The 23,520-nt window shown below is 38.7% G+C and overlaps 1 protein-coding gene across 1 annotated transcript in view; it reads right to left on the bottom strand.

Moving 5' to 3' along the window:
• The window catches only part of CRPPA (CDP-L-ribitol pyrophosphorylase A), a 55,996-nt gene that overhangs the window by 30,796 nt on the left and 1,680 nt on the right, over positions 1-23,520 (bottom strand). The window contains exons 2-3 of the mRNA XM_039332829.1: positions 17,875-18,154; positions 878-1,027 (exon numbers count right to left, since the gene is read on the bottom strand). Coding sequence (XP_039188763.1) covers positions 878-1,027; positions 17,875-18,154 — 430 coding nt within the window. The remainder of the gene's footprint in view (positions 1-877; positions 1,028-17,874; positions 18,155-23,520) is intronic.

Below are 23,520 nucleotides of genomic sequence, written 5' to 3'. Positions count from 1 at the left end.
TAGCTCAAGATGGTGAAGATACGTAATATTCCTTCGTCCTTCTATTTTCCCCACAACAACAACAGCCCTATGAGATAAGTTGAGTAAAGAGACTACTGGCCTATCAAGCCTCATGAACCAAAAAACATGTAGAATTACTATTGAACAGTCTTTTATTGTTTCTCATCTATTGGCATAAATCTTGCCAAACTAAATCAACTATTTTTATCACTATAGATATAGAGAGGAGCCTTAACTTTCTCCCAATCAAACTACATAAGCTTTGCTACTTCTTTACACTCCAGAATACAACCTCTTCCCCTTGAAAATCCAGACTACATTCCAACAAAAACCCAAAGTCACACAGTTGGTTTCAGAGGACTTAAGTATAAATCACTTATTCCCATCAGAGATGAACAGAGATTAAATCAGGAAATTGATTTAAGAATCCTGCTAAGACTTGCAATGATCTTTTTAGAAGTGACAAGCAAAAGTATAGGGTCATAGGTACCAAAAAAATCTGTTAAAAATTCTGAAAGATTTTCCTTTTGAAACAAAGATGAGTAGAAAACTACCAATGAAACTTCTTTTTGAAAAAGTTACAGAATATATTTAAAAATATACTTTAAAAAAATCAGAGATTTATAAGATTGGCTTGTATGACCAGTGTTGAAAAAACAATGTAGTTATATTTGCTTGCCCTTTTTGGTATTTTTCTGATAAAAATGATTGACATAGCATTTTTATTTTGTTTTCCTTACCTAAGAAAGGAGAGCTTCCCTAAAACAGCCAAAATCATTATATATTTTTCTTTTCTTTTTTAATACTTAAGCATTTAATACTAAACAGCTAATTCAGTTCTTACTATTATACTGAGGGCAAAAACCAGAATACTTACCTGAAGGTATGCTTGATGAATTTTATCAAATAAGAAAGCCTGAGGCATTTCACTTGCTCTGTATTTGGCACGATCTAGTGAATGGTCTAAACATCCATCTGTGGTGGAAGCAATAACTGTGGAAACAAGAGGACGGATTGCTCCTGCTGCCTAGAATACAAAAAATGTCAGCCTTAAAACAAGTCAAAACAAATTAAAGAATTTAATCTTTATTTACATTATTAACCTAATATAGACATAGATTAATTCCCTGTGAATAAACTGCACAACAGAATTAATTAAACAAAATGTTTATATCAGGTTCATGCATGATCAACTACTGCACTAGATAATAAAATTAATTATTCAGTGATACGCAAGTAATTAATCTAAACTCTTATTTATTTTCTAAATGGAGAATTCATTTGTCATCACTTGATAATAAAGCTGATCAGCAAATTGACATAGTTTATTAATCTGGCTCTGTCATATTGATTGAATGTTGTTATGAATATATGGCAAAGTTTCTTTGAATTTGTGCATCAAAGATTTTCTGAAAAATACTGAAAAATAACCAGATGACTATATCTTGAAATGGAACGAGATTAACAATCAAATGTGAATCAATCCATGCCAAAAATAACATGTTCCAATGATCATTGTAAAAGTTTACTTATATTAACAACCTTTAATTGTCTATACAATTTATTTCTGGTTAATTGTTTTCATATAACTTTGATTTAACAGTTGTTTATAGGAGTACCTTAGCATTAGATAAGCTTAATTTATTTAAAGGATAGTGCTTGAAATACTTATACACTTTCATTACTTGTTTTTAAATGACAAGAGTCTGTATATATATTTCACCAAATTCCATATGTGTTCTAAACATGACAGTTTCTAAACATAAAATATGTAATACAAGGTGCTAAAACATAACGGGTAAACAGACCTTTATTTATAATTCCACTGAATACACAAATTCTGTTACCAGGTACACTTTTATTCTATGCTAAGCATTAATGAAAATGGCAAATTAATTTCTAAAATAGATTAATATGAATAATAAACATTTATTTATCACTTTTATAACCTAACAATAGCAATAGCACTTAGACTTATATACCGCTTCACAATGCTTTACAGCCCTCTCTAAGTGACTTACAGAGTCAGCCTATTGCCCCCTTCCTCATTTTTCCGACCTCGGAAGGATGGAAGGTTGAGTCAACTTTGAGCCTGGTGATATTCGAAATGCCAAACTGACAGCCGGCAGTCAGCAGAAGTAGCCTGCAATACTACATTCTAATCACTGCGCCACCACAGCTCCTCCATAGAGTTATATGAGGTAAGCATATCTTGAAAATTAATCTCTGAAGGTACAATCTAAAATTAATTTAGCAGTAATTAATAAATATTTGGGCAAGACAATTTTCTAGAGTAAAATATTTCAACCATGGTTTCTTTGTTTGGCTTAGGAAGCTAAGGAAAACCACAGGCAATGGCTACTGGACTGATAGTAAATCCTACTTCTTCCATTTCACTCCCTGCTTCCCCACCTGCCCATCTTTTATTCTCATTGTTGCTTTTTCATAGTTTATACTATCTATTGTTCCATTATTTTGCTACTGTTATGCTTACACTTTTTTTCATTTCTAATGTTTACTGTTGTAAGTCATCTAGAGTATCCCCACAGCGAGATAGGCGGCAATTAGATTTAATAAATAAATAAATAAAAACCTAAAATCACAGACATTTAAAACACCAGAAGTTGGAAAAGCTTATCCATAAGCAGATAAAATGTTATCAACTACTCCAGCAAACCCTTCTGGCAAAGCTATATTCTACTTGGTACTTTCCATATGTTTGGGGCTACAACTTTCAAATAATTAAAATCTAACAGTCAATTTCATCCTGAACAAGGCCATTTTGAAGTTATTTTAAAAATTCTCCAATTACAGGAAATTGTAGTTAGTAATAAGACTGAACTTTGAGAAAAAGCTTTTTCCTGTATCTAAAATTCAGTTCTATTTTTACAAACATAAATAAAATGCAATATCTGTGTGGGTTTTGTAAATATATTAAAACTATGTAACAATTTTCAAATTCGTGTCATCAATTGTCCATTTCATCACATTAAATATTAACACTTCTAAAAATAATATTCATATTAATCTGGTTTTCAACCATAGCACAAAGATCAAAAGCAAGAGGGAACAATCATCTGACTTTGTTGGGAAGGTTTTAATTTACCAATATTTGTTCAAGATTCCTTATTTTCCCAATTCTGCCCACTATTTATCCTCTTATTGATAGAACTCTGTCAAGTGGAACTAGTGTTAGAGTAATAAAACTTGTTCCAGCTTATTTTCAGGGCTGCATATGCAGAATAATTTTTTACTCTGCCCAGTATGTATATAACTTAACTAAGAGGTGCTGTAAATGTTTCTATAGCTGTATAAATCAATATGATTAATTCCTTTTCATTCTAACAAACATTTTCACATATTACTGTACAGTGAATATTAATTTAAATAACTGAAAGAACTTTTATTTGACAGCATTCATAACCACGTGTTACAAATTCTACATTCAAGCAGAATTAACTGTGCACTTATTTTTGCAACAAGTAGGAACATGTACTTCTGTCCAGACATCCATACTCTCACCAATTATATATCTAATAATCAACATGCTTTACCCATAACTGTAATTACCTCTTCTGTTAGCAAAATTGTCTTAAAGAATTATCTCTTTTACATTTTTAGAAATGCCACATAAAAAAAGCAACCACAATTATGTAACTTAAATATTTCAGTTATTTTTCAGAAAGTGCATGTTTTGTATAATGAACATTAAATTGATATTGGATTTATACCACTTCTTTGGCATTAAATTGGCATATAATTATTTTAATTTCCAACAAAACTGAAAATTAATTTGTAACAACTAGAGAACCAACATTTATATATTGTCATATAAATGGTTAATTGTCATATAAATTGGTTAATTCTTTGGCATCATATCCATATTTATTTTGGAAACTTTTTGGATAGCCACTTGCTTTTAAGTTCTAGTATTATTGTGGATATATGTTTTCAGTGACCATTGTCTCAGTTCAATGAAAAGAACAAATATCATGAACCATGTGAGTATACCATATGAGTATTATATTCCTAATAATTAGATATACAGTGGTAATTTGAAAGAGGAAATTTTTTCCTATTTTTACATGATTTTATATACAAATCTCCCCAGTTGCCTTTTCCTTAAAGAGTCCCAAATTTCTAGAGCTTTTTTCTCATAAGGAAATAATCTCTATTTTTTAACAACTAAAGTTCGGAGTGAGACAGAAACAAATTAGCAGGAAACATTAATTTGGCTTAGATCCAGATCTTGTTGTATTTTAGATAGGCCTATGCAAATCTATTTAATCTGTTTCTGTTTATTCTAGGTTGTCTGTTGGATTTATTTTAGGCATAACTAGATCTGCATCTAAATCATTATCTGGAAAGATGCAATTTCATACCGCTGAGAATTTGCAGATACTGGAAATTTCAGCAACCATACAGAATAATATCCAGATAACTTTCCCACAGTATAGTTCTTAAACTACAGGTTATTCTGAATAGATATTCAATAAAATACAGTCTGTGCTGTAAACTGATTTGTTAGTTACATTTATTAAGCTTCTTTAAAAGGTTTCCATTGCAAAAATGGTGATGCTTTTCAGAGAAATCATCAAAACAGTTTAAATCATTGAAACACTTTGTTTAACACCACCTAAACTTTACTATTCATTAAAAATACATGATCATGAAAAAAATATGGTTTTTGTGTCTACAAAAGAGTCAAAACACCAATATAACCAAATACAACTCAGGATACTATTATCTGAAAATGAGGAAAGTTATGATATCTGGCATTTCTGGTGGCTTGCAGTTGCATCCAAGTTGTTGTGTTGACCTCTTTGACACATGAGATGCTAGTCTTTCTGTCCTCAAGAGACCATTCCTGAATTCAACAATTTTGAACAATTATTATCCTGTCTTCAGGTGTTACAGAACACTTGAACAAGGGATTACTTGGACCAATTTCAATCAGATTTCGGACTAGGATTTAGTACATAGACAGAATTAGGCTTCCATCCTAATGGCACTCCAGAACTCCTTGAAAACCTGGCTAGCCTCCAGGCTTCAGGGTACAATGGATTTAGTCCTCTTGTTAAGATGTGCTTTTTGTATACACAGTGTGTTGCCTAAACAGATAAAGAAGATAGATTCATAGACAGACAGAAAGATAGACAGACAGATATAGTCTATTGTATTTTATATATATCAATTTAGCACAGCAATTGGTATATTATAAAAGACCTGAAACAAAAGATCCAGTTTTGGGTTAGGTCTACACAACATGCACCCTACCAATTGTTTTAAAAAGTGATATTACAGCTGCTACAGTGCCAGCAACTCTAGTAATTCTGCAGCTCCAGTAGCCATCGAACAATTGATTAGCATTTTTAATATATGCGACCCATGAAGATTTTTAATTTATCAGTGTGGCCCTATTACCTTGACAAGTTAGCAAGCATACTTTGGTTAATGAAAAGTATACTTAATTATAACTAGTAAGAGAATTGAATGGGATATGATGAGTCCAGATAATCTATCCATCTTGTTTAGAATGTGCTAGAGCTAAATATGCACAATGCACAATAGTGCAAATCGCATGAAAGATCATTGAAAGTCTGATGGTAAATCTCATCATCTGCCGTATCAAAGGTTAGTGATCCGATGAATTGCCTTAAATAAGTTCTTCCACTTTTTGGGGTCATACAGATCTTAAGAAAATATGTCAGTTCAGAAGGCAATGAATAAAGAACACTGATGTGTACCATGACCCTTATCAGATCCAAGGCAGTTTTCCTTCTTTGGATTTGAAGGGGCATTGTGTTACCTGAACGCCTTTTCTCAGCATGATGATGTAGAATCCACCAGTGGGTAATCACAGCCTTCCTGCTCAGATGAGACTAAATCAGAACTTTAGCCACGCCTCCCTCTGGGAGTGTCTTCCCAGTTATTGACGAGGCGAAGCACCAATGACAAAGTCTGACGCAATAGCTCCACTAATATGACACCTGCCTAGATCGACCTTAAGGGTGAGTGTGGATGTGTACATCATCATGCTGAGAAAAGGCGTTCAGGTAAGACAATGCCCTTCTCCAGCATGATGAGTGTAGAATCCACCAGTGGGACATACCAAAGCCGCTCATGTCCCTACGGGCAAGAGACAGATCTAGGTTTGTGTCCCCTGCTGCAACATCCTTCTACCGAACGCGGCCTCAGCTGCTGCAAACTTATCCAGTTTGTAGTGCCGAATAAATGAAGAGGGAGAGGACCAGGTTGCAGCCCTGCATATCTCCTTAACCGATGCCTGAGTATACCCTGCAGCCGACGTGGCCGCACTGCATGTAGAATGCGCCATGATGTGTGCAGGCACCGGGAGATACTGTGAAATATAGGCTCTAGCAATACATGCCCTAATCCACCTTCCAATAGTCGAAGATGAAACCTTTCAACCCATGGAAGAGGGTTGGAAGGACACAAACAGAGCCTCAGACTTATGAAAGTCCGAAGTCCATTTGACATAATAGCATAGGGCTCTGCGCACTTCTAGTTTATGCCACTGTCTCTCCTAGTGGTGCGACGGGTTGGGGCAAAAATCCGAAGGACCAGGTCCTGTGACTTATGGAACCAGGTATTTACCTTCGGGATAAATGAAGGGTCCAGTCGGAGGACCACCCTATCCTCGAAAAAGGTACATAAATTGCTCCTGTCTGATAGTGCCGCCAGTTCTGAAATTCGTCTGGCCGACATGACGGCTATCAAAAAGGCAACCTTCAATAATAGGAATTGAAGCGAACAAGAGTGAATGGGTTCACACACGGAGGGGAAATAAGGGCGTGCAGCACCTTTGGCAAATCCAACAAGGGGTAACGATGTATCGTAGGTGGCCTAGAGCCAACTGCCCCTTTTAGATAAGCACTCACCACCGGGTGTTGCGACAATGGAATCATGTTCTCACAGATGAGGACTGTTGATAAGGCCGCTATCTGCCTGTGGATAGTGCTAGTTGATAATCTTTTATTCAGACCTTCCAAAAGAAAGTCCAGGATGTTAGGAATAGTGACCGACAACGGTTTGAGATGCTCTTTAATGCACCACATGCAGAAGTTCTTCCAAGTAGCATCGTAGATCCTGTTAATCGAGGGGCATCTAGATGCTTGGATTATTGAGATCACCCCAGACGAATAGGATTGTCTGGCTAAACTCTCCCGCTCAAGTGCCATACGACTAACTGGAGCAACCGGGGATCTGGGTGTTGAAGATTACCTTGACTGAGGGAGACGCAATCTGGAGGAATCCTCCACGGCGGTGAGACTGATAGGTCCACAAGGTCGGCAAACCACGGTTGCCTTGGCCAGTGTGGAACAACTAATATGATCTCTGCCTGCTCCTGAAGCAATTTGCGGATGGTTGCTGGTATCAAACGAAGGAGGGAAGCGTAGAGAAGTCCCTTGGGCCACTCGCTGTGGAGAGCATCTGTCCCTTCCGCACCCCAGGACGGAAACCTGGTGAAGTATCTGGGCAGTTGGAAGTTTAATGGGGAGGCAAAGAGATCCAGTTGTGGATGGCCGAATCTCCCCAAGAGTTCCCTGAATATAGTCGGATCCAGGCGCCATTCCAAGTGGTCGATTGTAACCCTGCTCAGGGAATCTGCTTGCCGGTTTGCCTCTCCCAATGTGTTCTGCTCTGAGGGAGTTGAGATTGGACTCTGCCCACAGACCCAGACTCAGGGCGTCTAGCATGAGAGACCATGATCAGGTTCCTCCCTGCCTGCTGACGTGTGCCTTGGCTGCTACATTGTCCATCAGAACCAGGACATGTGGTCCTGACACCAGGGCGGAAAACTGACGGAGTGCCAAGTGAATGGCTCACAATTCGAGCCAATTTATATTGTGGGTTAGGTCCAAAGGGGACCATTGACCCTGTGTCATATGGGTTTGAAGATGGGCACCCCAACTGAACAGACTGGCGTCTGTGGTCAGAGTGAGTCTGGATGGTTCCTTGAAAAGGGATCCCTTGGTCATGGCGGACAAAGTCCACCACAGGAGAGATGACAGTGTGTGATGTGGAACCCTCACCCGCCTTGTGGAAGAGCTCTCGTTCTGCTTCTGGAATGGAAGGAGAAACCACTGAAGGTCTCTGGAATGTAACCTGGCCCTCGGGATGATCCCCATACAGGGGACCATCTTTCCCAGCAGCTGAGACAGCTGGACCAGAGGAACCACCTTTTCCCGCCGGATCCTGTGGACAAGCAATCGGATGTTGATCCATTGCTCCTGAGAAAGGTAAACTCTGCAGAGATTGGAATCTATTATCGCACCTAGGTAAAGGAGGTGATTTGTTGGAATCATGTGGCTCTTCTTGAAGTTCACGGAAAACCCGTGATCCTGAAGAGTATTGATCGTCAGTTCCAGGTCCGATTGAGCCGACCTGAAAGACCTGGATTGGATCAGTATATCGTCCAGGTAACACTGGACATGCACTGGGACCAGCCTGAGGTGGGCTGTCAGGACTGCTAGAATCTTTGTGAATACCCATGGGGCGGAAGAAAGCCCAAACGGAAGAGCCCTGTACTGGTAATGCCGGTGCACGTAACAGAAACGGAGGAATTTGCGATGGTCTGGGAGGATCAGAACATGTAGGTATGCCTCTGTCAGATCTATGGAGGAGAGGAAATCCCCTTTCCTGATGCTGGCTAGAATGGACTTGAGGGTCTGCATCTTGTACCTCTTGTAGGTCAAGAAGTAGTTCAGACCCTTTAAGTCTAGTATCGCTCTCCATCCCCCGAGGCTTTTGGTACCATGAACAGGATGGAGTAGAACCCCTGCCCTCTCTGTTCCCACGGTACCGGCTCTATGGCTCTTATTTCTAACAGATGGGAAATGGCCATGGCTACCAATTCTGCCTTGGTTGTGTTTCTTGAAGTGGGGCATGGTATGAAGTGGCCTGGAGGCATGGAAAACAGCTCCAGGGCAAGACCGTGTCGTATAGTATCTCTCACCCACGAATCGGTGGTGGTAACCTCCCAAATGAACAGAGACATGCCTATGGGAGTCCTCCTTGGCGTCACTTGGACCACCTGTAAGGACGTCCCCTTGATCCTCTGAATGGGCGCTTGGATTGAAATTGGCCCTTGGCCCCCGGGTTCTGGCAGTCCTGCTGGCGATCCTGTCTAAGGGGAAAGGATTTAGAGCCTCTGGGCCAATCCCAGGACTGCCCGGGCCGAAAGGGCTGTCTCCACTGCCAGGTACTGGGCAGACAAAAGGGCTGTCTGCAGAAGTCCTGCTGAGAGCGCCTATCTGACCTCTTAGAATGGTGTGCCAGAATTTTGCGCTTATCCTTCCCCTCTATGAGGTACGGTTCGAGCACTGGACCGAATAGGTGTGTTCCACTGTATGCAGCTGTCGAGAGGCGCCATTTAGACTTTAAGTCAGTCTACCACTGTTTCAGCCACAGAAGCCTGCAGGAGGAAACTGTGGCCACAATGGATCTCGCGGAGTACCTTGCTGAGTGGAGGGAGGCGTCTGCCATATACTCAGACGCAGCAGCCAACTTCCCTAACATTTGGTGCACTTGCACCAGGTCGGGCGGGACAAGGTTCTGAAGTTCACAGAATCACATGATGGACACTCTGGCGAAAAAAGACGATGAAGTCGCCGCCTTAATTGCCCATGCTGATGCCTGGCGGACTCTATGGAGAGAGAACTCAAATCTCTTGTCCTCCGCCTTCAAGGCCTCTGTCATGTCCCCTGGATAGTGGAAGTGGAGAATAAAGAGGTTAATGGGGTATCCATAGTCGGCACCTCCAAGAAGGAAGCGAAAGAAGAAGAAACATTGAACAGTTTCTTTTCTGTGGAACTTGGAGAAGGGAGAGTAGCCAATGAAGACCACTGTTTCTCCACCGTCGTGCGAAAAACCTTTGGACAAAGGATCTGCTTCTCCTCCACCACGTGTTCAGAAAACAAGGGGTTGGATTCCTCCACATTGGAGGTAGAAGGTTTAGCTTCCTGTTCAGGGGTGAGATTGGCAGTGGTACATGCCTTCATAAGGATCTGAATAGGGAGGAATCAAAAAGTCCCGATGTTGGTGACGGTTCCGGCCCTGCCTCCTCATCCTCCAACATAGATATGTCAGTTGCCTCCAGGTCTACAGACCCCTCCTCACCTAATTGAGAGGATGTCTCAGAAATACCTGAACCAGTATTTTGGGGCACGCACAGTGTGAGGTTAAGGCATGGTTGGAGGAGGCGGTACATGGGAAGGTCTTTGACCCATAGAGGAAGCCATGAATTGTGTGAATGCCTGTTGCATAAATGTCTGAAACTGCCCTGACCATATGTCATGTTGGTCAGGAGGACGAACACCAGCTGCAGTGGGAGTATATGTGGCCTCAGGGCCTTGGTGTGTTGCAAAGGGAGAGGAGAGAGGGGGACCAACCTGTTCACTTTCCCCCTGAGGAGACCATGACCTAGGGGCATCATGTGAAGGCGCATATGGAGGCTCAAAAGGGGAACGGTCCAGTGGAACAGGGGGGAACCACTTCCGCTTCACTGGACAAAAGCCTCTGAGCTCTGGAGAACTCCCTCTCCAACATCTGATGTCTCCTCGAGGCCTCTCGCTCAGCTGCTTTGGAAGGCTCTTTTGAGGATGAGGCCTTTGCCTTGGCCTTTTTCTTTCCCCCCGCATCCAAATCAGAGAATCTGCATTTTCTTTGTACAGGGGGAACATCAGAGCCCTGAGATGCCTGGGGCGATGCACTGTCTGCCATTGCACCCTGGATATTCCGGGTAGGAGATGTCCAGGAATGAGGGGAAATCAACACGCAGATCTGGTTGTCAGAGAGGGGAGACCCCACGCTCTGAAACAACAGCAATGGCAAATAGCCAGACAGTTATCTAAAACTGCCTGTCTAGGCCTTGTGACACAGCGCCACAAACTAATTAGAACAGGTGGATTCTAATATAAATTCCCCCTCTCTGAGTTGATCTCAGAAGGCCTCTAATTAGAGTTGCAATGGAAATTTTAATCAAACAGGAAATTGCCAAAATGGCGGCGGCAGCCCCTTCTTTAATTGATATCTCACTGAAAATAAAATGAAATTGAGCTCTGAGAATGCTCTGAGTTCTGCACCCCCGGCAGGAGACTGCCACAGGCAGGCAAGGATTAATCAGGGACAGGCCCAGTCTTGCTCTTAAAGTACATGAGGTTCCCTCAAAATGGTTACCACACCTTTATACGAGGTCAAAATGGCGTCCACGCCAGTTTACACACCCCAAATGGCGTCCGCGCCAAGGAAAAAGCAACTGGAAGATTTTTAACAACCACCCCCATGGCCAGAAAGCTGAGGGAAGCCTTAGCCTGAAGCCAAGGAGCTCTCTTTCCCTGATATCCCTTAATAAACTTGCAGTTAAGATGCGCAGCCTCCGTTGCGATCCGAGAATGCTTCCTGTTCCAATGGGGCATCGTGGTGTCGAAAGCAGTTGAAACGGGGCCATCCAGCCTTGCCGAGCTCCGAGGTGCTCCTTGAAACCTTAAACCTGCTGTTTTGCACCAATCAGCTGGAACAGAGCTGATGCCGCTTGAAAACGGCCTGATTTCGGCTCTTCCGGAGCCTACGAGGCTTGTTAAAGTCTGAGAGGCTTAATCCACAGCTATGAGGTCTTTTTTATTAATCCTAAAAGCCAATCTAAACCTAACAAGCAATTTGGAATCAATTTAGAAGAGCTACAATGCTAAAGAAAACTCAATTATATTACAATCTTATCCAAAAAGAAATTAACTTAGACTAACTGAGGAGCCAATCTAAATTGCGTCCTACTGAGCTGAGACTAAGTCAATAACTGGGAAGACACTCCCAGAGGGAGGCGTGGCTAAAGATCTGACTTAGTCTCATCTGAGCAGGAAGGCTGTGATTACCCACTGATGGATTCTACACTCATCATGGTGGAGAACAGTTGCACATCATTGTAATAAACAAGAACAGGTATTTGTCTAACAAACAAATATCTTGAGATGAATTCAAGGTAGAATGGAACAGTATAAGCAGCAGATTTATAGATTTTCTTTCAGAATTTGATTTAAGTATAAAATTAATGGACCCTTTCTGATTTAGTTAGCCAGTTGCACTGTCAGAAAAACCTGACAGTGGGACTAGCAAGTAATGAAGCAGCTTCAACTATAATTTTAATATAATCATAATCAGCCCAAATTAGAACTCTGGTTATTATTACATGTGAAAAAGATTTATTCTCCTGTAGCTAATACAAAGAAGAAAAATTCTTTTTGTTATTATAGAGCCACATAAGAAAAGCTGCTGACTTATTATTAGGTACAAGTTACTGCAGGTTTCGGTAAAAACAGTAGCTTGCTTTACAACTACACTGAGGCAAATTGGAAATAAAAAAAGATGCATGGCTTAAGGCCATTGATCTTTTATGGTCTTGCACTTTTCAATGAAATGACATGCAGTAATTGCGTTGGAAATACTTTATCCCTGGAGCCTGGTACAGAAGAGAGAAAGTTAGGATATTCATGAAAAACAGGCTTGAGTATATACAGTACTTACATTACATTTAATTTTTTGTACCTAATTTTCTTTCCAAAATGAAGCCCTAACAGTTTTAACCAAAAAGAAATCCAATATTTTAAAAGATAAATGTTGATAAACTGCTGAAAATGAAAGTATTTCAATAAACCTGTAAATTTAATTCGAGTAGCAACTAATTCAGTTCATGAACCACTAAAACTCATAGAGTAATTAACACAGAGCTCTAAAAACAGATGATAGTTGTATGTGTGTGCATAGTTGTTTAATTAAGATGTATTTCAGTTCTTTATGCAAAACTTGAATATTCTTATTGTAATAATGTAAAATGCTATTAGACTTCAAGCATTTTAATTACTTTTTGAATGAAAATATGGCTGTGTTTAAACTTATCAGCATAGAAAACTGAAATGTATTTAGCATGGGTCACAAATACACATCAATTATAGCAAGTAAATTTTTTAAAAATAAAAACAACAATGTAAAAAGCATAAATTATACCTAAAATCACAAAAAAACAATATCATACATGTCAAACATTCATTGCATGTTCCTAATGGTAAGAAGCTCTAAATTACTTCATTATTTAAGTAAGGGCAAGTAATATATATTCATATATCTCAGGTACCATTTTAGGAATTCAAGAAAGAAGACCTATTAAAATGGAATGAGCTGCAATAAAATCTTGATTTTGAATTGTAAGTGAAGGAAATGTAATTTTTGATTAAAAAATATTTAATGAGAGCCTAGTTAAATGTTACATAACCTTAGTTCCTTAAAAGATGGAAAACATATTGTCAGGCAGAAAACCTGTTGTCAGGTTAGGTGGTCGGAAAGCATATGACCAAAGTGGGCCTATCAACTGGGTCCAAGGAGGAGAGATGTGGCGTGTCATCGGAACCAGTAGGTATTTAAACCCTTGCCAATTTTGATTCTGTATGCTTCTTGATTGTGTTAAAAGAAGTCCACCAGCCTTTGCAAAGATTTTTTAAATAATTTTTTTTTCAGTAACCTCCAAGTCTCTTTTTGAATTTAATTTTATCCCAGACATAAGCAAAAAAAAAAAAAGTTTGTATTCCTAGCTAGATTTCTTTCAGCCTGAAGTTAAGAAAAACAAATTGTTCTAGCATCCTTTGAAATGTACCACAATCTGTCCCCAAAATTGAGGCCTAAAAAGGGCTATGGGTAAATGTTTCAGGATAGAATCCTATGCAAAATCACAACATACAATTAGTAGTCTGCATGTCTTTAAGGCAAAATTCCCCAATGTTTGCAGCTTTGGAGATCAGCGGGGGGGGGAGATGGTTCCGTGGGCGGGCAAGTGCACCCACAGGTCTATTTGTCCGAGTGGTGGGCCCACATTCACACCGCTCATGCAAATGGAGCACACATACATGTGTTCACCTGCTGCTTGCACAAGTGGGGATGTCCACATGTACTTGCCCACTACTTCTGCGGCCTGGTTCCAAATGACTCAAGGCCCGGTAGTGGGCCATGACCTGCTTTAAGGGATGCAAGTTGGTAACTTCACACTCTTGTCCATTTTCTCCTAACTATTAACTAGGTTGCAGGAAATCAATCACCAAAGGCAAAAATGAATCAACAATCCAGGGAAAGATTGGTCGGCAAGAAGGCATCATTAACCTAATCTTCAACTCCAGCAATTTTCCAAATCTGCTTTTTGAGCTAGTGTTGAATATTGGTGACAGTATGGCATATCTAATTGACACTGATTAACACTAATGACAGTTTATTTTAAAAGAAATCAGGTTTATTTAACACATGCATATATTCCACTAAAGCCAAATAGAACAGAATTATTAGAATTAGGGTAGGGAAGAGAAATTAGAGTGTTTGTGTTTATGTGTGTGAGCATGATATTCTATCATAAATATATATATAGTTTAAATCATATCAAACATTTGAATTTAGAGCCTGTAGATTAATCTGAAGATTAATACATGCTCAAAGAATCATACTGGCAGTGTACTATCCCTGAATAAATAATCTGGTTAAAACTAGGAGACTGGTATAATGTATTTTTTTGAACCTGCCAACAAATATTATTATCACCATTCATATCAAAATCTATCTTTATGTATTTGATTCAATCATACATAATCACTATATCTGAATGTCTAAAATGTTTCCATTTTAACTTTTTTTGCCATTGATAAAATAAGAATCCAAGTTTTAAAGAAAAAGTACAAGCATGGTGTTAACTTATTCTTGAAGTTATAACAGAATAAATTGAAGCTTTAGTTATAAGATTTCAGGAGAAAATTGGACTTTTTATAGTTAAGAAGACTCCTAATCCTATCTTTCAGGACTGACAACTTTCTTTTAAAAAAAACTTGCTGAAAACATTTCCTTGTGTACTGTTAAAACTGTTGGCAATAGGAAATTGCTAGGAGCTTTGGAATGCTGCTTTCTTCTGTTTTCACTACCTTCCACAACTTGTATTGGCAACAAAAAGTAGGTTTCTAGAAATTATAATTTTAATTATGAATTGCTTCAAAACATAAATGGATTTTAATTGGTTACAAAGCCATATTCTAACATAATCAGAGATTGTTTCATACAATTAATTTACTAGGGCATAATTTAGTAGTTCTTATAAGCTGCACATTTTGAATCCTGCAGGCAAATAACAAACTGATTAGTAAATGTAATAATGTAATTTATTCTACTGACAAGTGGAATTAAAAAGTGCAATATCCTACTTGATCAATTGCCATTTTAAGAACATTAAGGCTTCAATTATGCTATCCATATGGTATGCAGAATCTGAATTTACAGTATCATTGTTGCATGAGTGATTTAATGTTAAGTTTTAGCCAAGTTTTTTTGAAAAAAAACTAGGAAGTCTAAGCACATAATGTAAAAAGGAAATAATTACTCTTCATAAAATGCTTAACAAAGCAGTATTTATGTAGATTTCTCATTCATTCCATATTTGCTTTAGAGTAGGCTTTGTACATTTTTTTCCTAAATGGCTTCCAGTTTAATGCGCCAAAAAAGAGGATATTTATATTGTTTTTCTTTGGATGCAGGCATTAGCTATGCATAGGCTCTGCACAGAAGTAAATTTAAAACAGGAATATGAAACATATTTCTAAAATATAACCGACTGGGCCCTATTCAACAACAAAATGCATATCTAGCTCAATAGCAATAACTGTGAGAGGGATCTAGGAGTCCTAGTATGAGCAGTCTAAGGATGCATCAAAAGAGGGATAGAATCAAGACCACATGAAGTGTTAGTACCACTTTATGCTGCACTAGTAAGACTACATTTGGAATATTGTGTCCAGTTTTGGTTACCATAATACAAAACAGACACTGAGACTCTATGAAAGTGCAACAAAGATAATTAAAGAGACAGGAACAAGGAAAAGTTGTGGGAACTGGGAATGTCTTGTCTAACAAAAAGGACTAGGTGACATGATAGCAATGTTCTACTATTTGAAGGGCTGTCACAGAGAGGAAGGGGATAACCAATTTTCCAAAGCATTTAATCGCAAGCCAGGCAAGAAGTAATGGATGGAAGCTTAACAATTAATTAGTGAAACCTTTGTGCTGTAATGCAAGTTCTGCATCAAGTAACTTTAAAGAAAGTTAAACAGAATGGCAGCAAAAATCCAGCATGGGAGGGGGGACCTGGTTTTTTGAGATGCCAGACTACTGTGCATTCATGTGCCTCCAATCCCCTTGCTTGCTGCAATTTCAGAGCCTGTCCAAAAGCAAAGGAAATGGTTCCCACCCCACCGGATCCACAGGTATAGTATAGGTGGTACCTTGCTCAATAGTAGCAATTATGAGATGGATCTTGGAGTCCTAGTGGACAATGACTTAAATATGAGCCAGCAGTGTGCTGCAGCTGCCAAAAAAGCCAACACAGTGCTAGGCTGCATTAACAGAGAATAGAATCAAGATCACATGAAATGTTAATACCACTTTACAATGCCTCGGTAAGGCCACGGTAGGGCCACACTTGAAGTACTGCATCTAGTTTTGGTCACCACAATGTAAAAAAGATGTTGAGACTCCAGAAAGAGTACAGAGAAGAGCAACAAAGATGATCAGGGTACTGGACACTAAAACATATAAGAAATGGTTGCTGGGATTGGGTATGTCTAGTCTAAAGAAGAGAAGGATGAGGGGTGACATGATAGCAGTGTTCCAATTTCTCAGGGGCTACCACAAAGACGAGGCTATTCTCTAAAGCACTTGAAGGCAGGAGAAGAAGCAACAGATGAAAACTAACCAAAGAGAGAAGCAACCTAGAACTTAGTTCTGGCAGTTAGAACAATTAATCAGTGGAACAACCTGTCTCCAGAAACTGAATGTTCCAACACTGGAAGTTTTTAAGAAGAGACTGGACAGCCATTTGTCTGAAATGGTATAAGGCATGGGGGGCCGGGGGAAACCTTGGCTCTTTTATGACTTGTAGACTTCAGTGGCTGGCCCAGGAATTCTGGGAGTTGAAGTCCACAAGTCATAAAAGAGCCAAGGTTCCCCACCCCTGGTATAGGGTTTCCTGCCTAAGTAGGGGGTTGGACTAGATGACCTCCAAGGTCCCTTCCAACTTGATGATGATGATGAGGTCTGTTTATGTTAACTATTTTTGACATCCATAACATACTTTTGATTCTTTGGTTAATAAACTAAAGAAATTCACAAAAGTAAGGCATTTCTTTCTTAGATTTCCTATTAACATATTGAAGTTCAACATTCAGTATTTCGTTGGTTTAACCCAGGAGTCTTCAAACATAGCCTTTTTATGACTTGTGGGCTTCTACTCCCAGAATTCTTCAGCCAGGCACACAAATCATAAAAGGGCCAAGTTTGAAGACCCCTGGTTTAACCATTTAAATTATAGAAAATTAAACAATCTTTACTTATTAAACTTTTACATGAAATCTTATGAGCCAATAAAATATTTTGCTATAAAGTTATGTGTGACTTAAACCCTTAAAAGAATTTTTAATATATTTATTCAAGTCAACTGTATTTTCAGATGGCTAACATTCAAATGTTACAAGATAAGCACAAGAGTTTTAATTTCCAATAGTATTCCATTCCATATGATTTACTAAAAACTGCAATTAAAATCCATTCATTTTCAAAAGCAATGTGCCAATTTTGTACTAGAACTCTTATCCATTCAAGAAAAACAAATTACAAGTTACCATGGATGCATACTTATACCTTATGTTTTGATTTTTTTTAAAATCTTAGTCAATAATTCTTAGTTATGCATATTAATGGAGAACATAAAGTTGATAAAGAATAAACTGTATATTGCTATTAGTGCAACATTACAAATATTTGTGATTTCATCATACTTACCCCATGCTCTTTGGCAGCCATAACCACTTTAAAAAGAATATCCTCTTCAACAAATGGTCGGACAGCATCATGGATTACTATTATTTCTGGTTTGTGGAATGGAGCACAGAATGTGTTGCCTTTTACAAATACTTTCAATCCATTGAAAATAGATCTATGACGGGTTAGTCCACCTTCTACTACCGTTGTCCGTTCGTGGCCATATTTTCTAATAATAGATTTCATTATTTCAATATTTTCTGAAGAGACCACAACAACAACATCAGAAATCCAGTTGATTCTGTAAGACATTGAAGAAAATAATATAACGTCTAAAACTTCCTGAAACTTAATGTTTAAACTTTCTTCTAATTGAAAATAAATATATTGTATAGCTTCCAAATTTTTGCCTATACATGTAGATGCATATAGGCTATTTTTCACCATAATATTTTATAAAAACACAGCACAAATATTTACCATGTAATATATAATATATATTCAGTGAGTGTGAAATGGCCACCTTAATAATAAGACTGTGACGAGAATAGAAAAACCTATTGTAGTCATGACTAACTTATGTTTTATTAATTTTGATGGGTATATAATCTTGGTTTCCCAATCACAGTTTACATTTATGATTCAGGATTTATCTTAAGAGTTTTCCATGAGGTTGTTAGCAATTGCAATTGTTAGAAATTGCAAGGTAAAGATAAACTTTAAATTTAAAGCCTATAGTGATTAAGGTTTTAGATTAGAAACGTGGAGACTCAGGTACCATTCAAACCTGGGCCTAACTAGTTAACTAGGTGACTTTAGACATTACACTCTTTAATTCAGGGGCCCCCAACTTGTGGGACACTGGCTACTAGCGCCACAGCTGCAGGACGCAAAAATAGGACACCACACTGCACAGTGCAAAAAATGGGACACTGCCGCACCGCAGGGTGCAAAAATGGGACACTGAGCCACTGCACTGCTTGAAAACAGGCCAACGCCACGCCTCAGGGTACAAAATGGGATGCCACCGTGCCTTGGTGTGCGAAAACAGGCCGACACGCCTTGGGACGCAGAAACAGAATGCTGTGCATAAGAACGGAACAGGGTTAGTGAGTATCATGCAAGTGTTTGCGTCATGCGCATGCTCAGGACCCTGTGTTCAATAATAGCAGAAAGATTAAAGAAATTTTTGATTGAATTTATACATACAGACCAAAATGAATTTTTATCTAAGAGATAAATAAAAATTAACTTAGGAATGATTTTAGATGTTTTGGAATGCTATGAAATGCACCCAGGGATCAGATGGCGCTAATATTCCTAGATGCACAAAGGGCTGATAATGTAAATTGGAAATTTATGATTCAACAACTAAACGAGATGGATTCTGGAGAAAATGTTATAAATATAATTAAAACAATTTATCATAGACAAATAGCTAAAGGAATTATAAATGGAGACGTTACAAAAAACTTTAATTTTAAAAAAGGCAAGAGACAAGGACGTCCATTATCCTCAATATTATTTATATTAACACTGGAAGTACTGAATAGAAATACTAGGCAAGACTCAGAAATTAAAGGACTGGAGATAAAAGATGAAAAATATAAACTACAAGCATTTGCAGATGACTTGGTCTTTGTATTAGAAGAGCCGCTTGAGACAAGCCTCAAGCTTATGAAAAAGATAGAAGAATTTGGAGAAGTGGCAGAATAAATAGAGAAAAGACCAAAGTGATAACTTTACAGATAAACAAAAAAAAAATCAATTGTCAGAAAAAACAGACCTTCAAATAGTTAAGAAAATCAAATACTTGGAGAAAAAAACAGACCTTCAAATAGTTAAGAAAATCAAATACTTGGAGATATATTTAACAGCAAGATGTGCAACAATAAAAGAAGACAACTATGTAAAATTATTAAAACAAATAAAATTAGACCGGGAAAAACGGAAAAAATCTACAACAACTCCCTACAATGCTAGGGAGAATAACAATGGTGAAGATGAATATTTTACCAAAACTACTATTTTTATTTCAAACAATATCTATAAAACTGGGGAATTTTTTTGATGAATTAAATACTGATTTTGAAATATATTTGGCAAAGAAAAAAAGCTAGAATTAGATGAAAATGCTACAAGAAATGAAAGAAAATGGAGGATTTGGCCTGCCACATTGGGCTTTATATTATCAAGCATCTGTATTAACTTGGTTAAAAAAATGGATAACTGTTAGAGGTAAAGATTACCGTATATGCCGGCGTATAAGGCGACTTCCGCAAGCGTTAAAATCGGCACCAAAGATGGGGGTCGTCTTATACGCCGAGTCATCTTATACGCCGGAAATACTGTTTTCGTCTTATACGCCGAAAATAGTTTTCGGCGTATAAGACGATGTTCTAGGAATGCGGCTCAGCGACAAAGACAGGGGTCATCTTATAAGCCGGGTCACCTTGTACGCCGGCATATACGGTACTATACCTAGAGGAGCATGACCTACAATTTGGATGGCATGCCTTCTTATGGAATGGGAAGAATAAAATACATAGATACTTTCAAAACCACTACATAAGAAATGCACTTCTTCTAGAATGGGAAAAAGTAAAAGCGAAAATCTACATGGATGGCTTTCAATAATGGAAGCGTTTGTTCACCCAAACTTAACTATGAGAAAATTGTGACCTATAAAGACATTTTGAATACTGAAGGGAAACTAAAACCCAGACAAGAACTGAAAGAACAGGGCATTGATTTATCATGGTAGCCACACTTGCAAATTCAAACGAGATAAGAAAAAGATGTTAAAATATTTGGATTTTATAAAGAACAGATAGAATTTGACCAGATATTATTGATATCACATGAAAAATTGATTAAGAAACTATATAAGTATATATTAAGTTTAAAGATGGAAGAGGGACAAGTTAAGGAAACAATGATAATATGGCAAAAAAACCTTGGGCATAACATAGAGTTAGAAAACTGGCAAAGTCTTTAGGAAAGAAATTCTAAAATAACAAAGGTAGTGACTTACAAAAAAAACCTATACAAAATGTTCTACAGATGGCACTTAACACCTGTGAGGTTAGCGAAATGTTTAAAAATATATCTAGCAATTGTTGGAAGTGTAGACAAAAACCAGGCACATACTATCATCTTTGGTGGACATGCCCTAAAGCCAAAAGATTTTGATTAAGAATACATATATGATTAGAGAAAATGACTAAAAACACATAGATTTTAAGTCAGAATTATTTTTGTTAGGTATAATTGTAGGAAATTATGAGAAGGAATCTGTATATTTAATGTATTAACTGCAGCGAGAATTGTATTTGCTCAACATTAGAAAGATGAAGAATTACCAGCGGAGGAAGAGATAATTAAGACAATTTTAGATTGTGCAGAAATGGACAGACTGACACTAAAAATGAAAGAGAAAGAAGATTCAGATTACTTTAGAACATGGGATATGTTTTATCAATGGCTAGAAAAACGAGGTAGAGAGAAAGGAATTTAACATGTATTAGTAGACTAAACCAGTGGTTCTCAACCTGTGGGAACCCATTTGGGGTCGAACGACCATTTCACGGAGGTCGCCAAACAATGCAGTCTGCCATATTCCCCCCTTTTCCTTAGCTGTGCTACTCCCTTTTATTCTATTGGCTTTTGAAAGCCAATAGAATAGACTCTCTTCAATAGAGTCTAATTCTATTGGCTTGCCCAGGCTGTCTCTGCCCTGTTGAGCCCGCCAAAAGTCCCATTCTGCAAACGGTGCTGCACCAGATGAGTAGTCCTCGACTTACGACCAGTTGAGTAGTCCTCGACTTACGACCAGTTGAGAACCACTGGACTAAACATTGGAACCCAGACAATATGTTGCTGATAAAATATTAAGGATTTGTGATTATAAAAAATTCATAAAATATTGGGGGCTGGACAAGAAGAACTCCAAGATCCCTTCCAGCTCTATTCTATTATATTCTAAACCTTACACATCAAAGAAGTAAAATCCTAACCCTACCTTTCCCTGAATAGTTGAACAATTTATCCTAAAATTCCCCAATAACATGCTTCTACCATAAAAAAAAAATCAATTAAAACTAATGATCATGCCAAACTAAATCACTACTAATAGAGATTTTTTAATGTAAAAGTTAACCCAGCAGGCAATTCCCACATTATAAAATGAATATAAGATTACCATTAACCACAACACCTCATCCAAAACCTACCCCCCTCATTAAATACAATCTTGGACCTCAAGAAAACCTACCTAAGCTTAATTTTACACCAATGTCAAGTGTTTTACAGTAAAGGTTACCTTAGTGTTCTTACTTTAAAATTTACCTTGGCAACGGTATCATGAAGACTAATAACAACTCAGGTACCAACATAACACAAATGTAGGTCCACTACTACTGAAAAAGCTTATGCAAAAGCCAATCATTCATTAAATGTTATCACAGACCTTATAGGAGCCCATCATAATTCAAACTGCATTATATCAATATAATTTTTGTACTTTAAAGGCTATGTAAACAGATCACCCTCACAAAAAATAAAGACCAACACTATATGTTTATCTAAAAACTCATTCTAAAGCTAATTATTGAAACAAATGTAACCAGAACTCAAGGAAACTTAACCTTAATTATTCCAATAAAAATAATTATCCTAAACCAGTGGTTCTCAACCTTTTTAATGCCGCGACCCCCAACCGGTCGTAAGTCAAGGACTACCCAACCGGTCATAAGTCGAGGACTACCCAACCGGTCGTAAGTCGAGGACTTTCCCTGCCCGGGAGCACCGCACATGAGTGGTGCTGCCCCCTGCGCCAGCCGAGGCCAGCTGGCAAGGGGCAGCGACGGCACAGGGCGACCATCGGCTGGGCCACCAGCTGGCCCAGCCCAGGCAGGTAAGGCACCCGCTGGGCCTCACACGCGCCAACAACCCTCCCTGCGCCCGCCGCTGCCCCACTAGCCTTACCTTGGCCGCCGCCCGTTCGGGGCGGTGGCAGGCAGGCCCAGGCGCTCCTGGGCGGCCACAGCAAGCGGCAGCGATGACGCAGGGCGACCACCGGCTGGGCCACCAACTGGCCCAGCCTAGGCAGGTAAGGCACCCGCCAGGCCTCACGCGCGCCAGCAACCCTCCCTGCACTCGCCGGCCTCCCACCTCTGGCCCTCTTTTATTTACATTTTTAGAAGTTGCTCAGCAGGGAGGGAAGCTTTCCTTGCAGCACCGTTTGCAGACTGGGGCTTTTGGCGGTCTCAGCAGAGCAGAGACAGCCTGGACAATTCTTATTGGCTTTTGAAAGCCAATAGAATTAGACTCTATTCAAGAGAGTCTATTCTATTGGCTTTCGAAAGCCAATAGATTCTATTGGCTTTCGAACTCTTGAATAGAGTCTATTCTATTGGCTTTCAAAAGCCAATAGAAGAAGAGGGAGTAGCACAGCTAAAGAAAAGGGGGGAAAAATGGAGGTCGCAACCCACAGGTTGAGAACCGCTGTCCTAAACATTACCCTGACAGTTACCCAACACAATAGATGTAACAACTCTAAAGTTATCCCTCACATCAAACTACACAGCTCAAGTACCTTACCATTAAATATATCATCTTAATGTCAAGAGAAGTATACCCCAAGACTTTAAAAAGCCAATTAGTGCC

Source organism: Crotalus tigris, unplaced genomic scaffold (assembly GCF_016545835.1).
Source record: "Crotalus tigris isolate CLP2741 ecotype Arizona unplaced genomic scaffold, ASM1654583v1 scf7180000017624.2573661763:2888555, whole genome shotgun sequence".
In the NCBI taxonomy this organism is placed as follows: domain Eukaryota; kingdom Metazoa; phylum Chordata; class Lepidosauria; order Squamata; family Viperidae; genus Crotalus; species Crotalus tigris.
This window is presented reverse-complemented; position numbering and strand designations above follow the sequence as displayed.